The sequence below is a fragment of the Mercenaria mercenaria genome, chromosome 9 (assembly GCF_021730395.1).
Source record: "Mercenaria mercenaria strain notata chromosome 9, MADL_Memer_1, whole genome shotgun sequence".
Classification (NCBI taxonomy): domain Eukaryota; kingdom Metazoa; phylum Mollusca; class Bivalvia; order Venerida; family Veneridae; genus Mercenaria; species Mercenaria mercenaria.
In genome coordinates this window covers 62693093-62697183 of record NC_069369.1, presented here as the reverse complement: position 1 = coordinate 62697183, position 4091 = coordinate 62693093, and the positions used below count along the sequence as shown (strand labels likewise).

Sequence of the window (4091 nt, the reverse complement as noted above, 5' to 3'; positions counted from 1 at the left end):
TTACAGAAATGGCCTCTAGTAGTTCTTTGAATTGGAGTAAAAAATTAAATGAAATTCCAAAATTTACTATTTTACAAATTGCTGATTATATAAAAGTAAGAGGAAAAAACAGGGCATTTGAAAAAGGATGCAATTTTTTTATTGAAAGTTATGTACATGATGCTTTTGTTTGTAAAACAGACAGTAAATTTCTTGTCAAAGCAAAATGTTGGCGAAGTCAGAAGAAAAATGAATTGCCACATATATTATCGGCAGAGATATGTTTAAAAGAATCAAACGTTCTTGATGGACAATGCAGCTGTATTGCTGGGTGAGTGAAAATTATGTACTTTTTTAAATGATTGAAACTTAATTTGATTTTTGTGTGTGAATTATTTTGTCTTGTATTCCATTAAAACTATACTGAAGTTTTCAAACAAATGTCACTAAAAGAATAATGAATATTATCAAATAAATTCTAATTATATGATTTCATTTATGCTTTCAGAACCGGAGGAGTTTGCAACCATATAATTGCATTGTTATACAATGTAAATCACTGGAGTAGCAAGAGAATGACAGAGATCCCAGCAGATATGTCATGTACAGAAGTGAGCCAAATATGGCATAAGCCACGTGGGGACAAAATTGAACCAGAACCAGTAATGAAGCTCACCTTTGCCAAAGCAGCAACTGACAGACAGCTACGTAAAAGGGAACCTGTGAAATGTTATTTGTATGACGGGCGTGCAAAAAAAAGTAAAGGAACTTTGGCACCATCAAAAGAGGAGGTAGCTACTATACAAGAAATAGTTGGAGCACGCAACAGTAACATTCCTATAGTGTATTTAACTATAGACCACTCAACAACACACTCAACTGACACATTATTTGGAGAAGTTCCTACTGGTTCCCCACTCAGCTATCAACTCCAAGACTATCACAGCTGTAAGTCTGAATTTTCAGCGTACATTCCCAGCAAAGTTGATATTGTTTTGCAAGACAACCTTCGCTTCCCTGATATACCTGTACCAAATTCAAGTCTTAACATAGACTTAACTCAACTTGATGAAACAAGCAAAACATTCTTGCAATCACTGGACGTAACTAAAGCCAGGTCTGAGGAGATTGAACAAATCACTATCGATCAGTCTCAGAATAAACTATGGCATGAGATGCGTAAAAATAGACTTACAGCATCAAAGTTTGGCGACGTTATAAATAGAAAAAGTGAACCAAGTGAAGCTTTTGTCAAAAATTTATTTACATGCAAAGACTTATCAAGTGTAAAATCAATTTCACATGGCAGAGATAAAGAAGATACTGCACGAAAATTGTACACTAAAAAAATGAAAAACAATTGCAAACATAATGTGTCAGTATTTCGCACAGGACTCCTAATAAATCCAAGCTGTCCTTATCTTGGAGCTTCCCCAGACGGCAAAGTTTTAGACAGGTCATCTTATGATCACTTCGGGCTGTTGGAAATTAAGTGCCCATATAAATATAGAAATACTACACCCGCGGAAGCAGCAAGAAATACAGACTTCTGTCTTGAAATAAGGGACGAGGAGCTGCATTTAAAAAGGTCACATAGTTACTTCTACCAAGTGACTGGACAGATGGCAATAGCCGGTGTAAATTGGTGCGACTTTGTTGTTTTCACGAACAAAGGACTATTTGTAGAACGTATATTTTATGACAAAAACGTGTGGGCAAGAATTTTCCCAAAGCTTGCTCAATTTTACGTCAACTCAGCAGTGCCTTATCTTAAAAACAAGCAGACGGACGTTTAAGTGAGTACTTTAGTCATCGTCAGTTGAAGTTTTTGCAATAAGAGGGTCCTGGAAATTTGATAAAAGGCAACAATCAGTCCATATTTGATTTACAACACCAGCAGATTTAATAGGTAATCTTCTGTCAAATATATGGAAGTTTCTAACTTTTCCTATGGCCCTTTCAACATGTATCCGATGATGAGCTATTACATGTGTATCCTGTACATTTGCAGCAGACAATCGTTTTCTTTTTCCAAGGAACGGAGGAATGTTTAGACAGAGACCTATCTCGTTCAATTCGTTTGCAATTGTAAATCCTTTATCTGCCATGATTCCGTCTCCACGTTTTAATTCGCCAGTCTCTATTTTTTGTTTTAACGAATCAAAGAGACCACTGCGTTGACAAATTACTTTGTCTGAAATTCCACCAGTGTATAAATGTGACACAAACATTATTCCTCCACGACTGTCTACTCCAACGAGGCCTTTATATGTGTTTGCCGACTTGTAGTCAGAATACGTTTGTGACTTTCGTACTAACGAAGTTCTAAGGCATTTGTATTTTTAACTCAGTGCAATCAATAATTAGCATTACATTTGGATACTGCTTTTTAAAATCATGTGTCATATGTTTTGATATTATATCACGATGAGGAAAAACTTTCATAGAACCTAGTCTTATGTAGATTAAATTTATCCATGTATTGAAAATTCTTGACACCATTGATAACGAAATTTGAAAACGGTTTGCCAAGTCCTTGTTAAATAATCCCAGTCTAAGTTTCATTACAGTCAGTAAGAATTCATCCTCCAAAGAAAGTTTGTAAGTCCTGGATGCTTGAGATGCATCAAAATCTTCTTCATTACTGCTTTCACTTTCTGACATTTCATAGTCACTTTCAAAATATTCAGCTCCAGATGTGTATGAACTACTTTTGCGTCGATCCCAGTATGTTATTGAACTTCGGTCCTTCTTTGGCACAATCAGTTCTAAAACGGTATTGAAAACTGCAATAGTTGCAAAGCCTGTATAAAAACGTAACAAATTCAGCTTAGGATTGGAATGTACGATGTTATTCAATGAGAATCTATGAGTACACGGCATGACTATATTAGCCTGTACTTCCTGATGCACTCTCTCCTCGCCTTCTGATGCAGTGTCTGTCTCATCGCTGTCCTCAAACTTTCTCTTTCTCGGTGACTTCCGCTTTGGTGTGTGAATCCATGTGAAAACAGATGGAACTGCATCACACTTTAAACGTTTCTTTGCTGCATCTGGGCAAACATAGTCTACAGATTGGAAATGTTTTGAACAGACTCTGGTGCTGGCTGTTACTCTAAAGTCATCCTTTGTAGCCGATGACCCTGACCTACGTATCCTGTCTTTCCACACCTAAAATTAAAAAGAAAACACTATTTATCAGAAGGCACTCTTAACAATACTTCACTTTTCCTTGTAACAGCAGCTGGGATTTTTTTTTTGATGAATTCTGTATGTTCTTTAAACAAGCAACATTTCTATCTTAATATTTTGAACACTGAACTATTTTTATAAATAAAAAATATGAAATAGCTTTCTTACCTTAATTTGCCTTTCATCGTTTGGAAATTTATGCATTGATACATTTTCATCAAATCCTGAAGATTTACAATTGGGAACACAGCAGTAAAACACCATGATTTCAAGATAATACTAGATAATCTTTGCAATGTGTACATGCGGTATGTATATAAACACACTGGCTGGGAAACTCTCTGTTTACCTGTTTCGGGTCACGTGATAAAATTTGTCGATACGGAGTATAAAAGTCTGTCGTGTTTAGGCATAATATGAAGATGAACAGATTTCACTAGGCTAGGTTTATCTAGCATCTAAAATAGAACGTTAATCCCATCAAAGACATTGTATAGTCAACGATAACGTATAGTCACTATAAAAATAATGATATAACGAGCTACTACTATTAATGACCCAGAAGATCAAAAAATAAAATAGGTACCTTGGAATTTTTAAATCACACTAACATCCAATATCTCCACACTTATAACAGTCCGTATCTTTAAACTGCATGACTCTTACAATTTCTCGGAGATATAACTCCAAAATAAGTAAACAACATACAAGGTCAAGTTTCTATATGTCTCAAAATAATCCTACTTTCACAAAATGTGCACATACTATCACTGTTTCTGTTTTCATGACCGTATTGTCAGTCGCATATATAATTTCGTTCGCATTTCGTTCCCTGCTCAAATCACAGCATTTCTGTATCAGTGTAGTTAGTGTTTCATATCAATAAATAAATACAAATTGCATGTAAGAGAGCATTATAT

At 35.2% G+C, this 4091-nt stretch overlaps 1 protein-coding gene across 1 annotated transcript; it reads right to left on the bottom strand.

The window, feature by feature from the left end:
* Positions 1-1784: 1784 nt before the first annotated feature.
* Positions 1785-3557, bottom strand: LOC123547267 (uncharacterized). Its single transcript, XM_053550599.1, has 3 exons — positions 3340-3557; positions 2548-3150; positions 1785-2261 (listed from the first exon to the last, which is right to left on the bottom strand). The coding sequence occupies exons 1-3, from the start codon at positions 3433-3435 to the stop codon at positions 1785-1787; spliced, it is 1176 nt and encodes a 391-aa protein (XP_053406574.1). The 5' UTR covers positions 3436-3557.
* Positions 3558-4091: the final 534 nt, after the last annotated feature.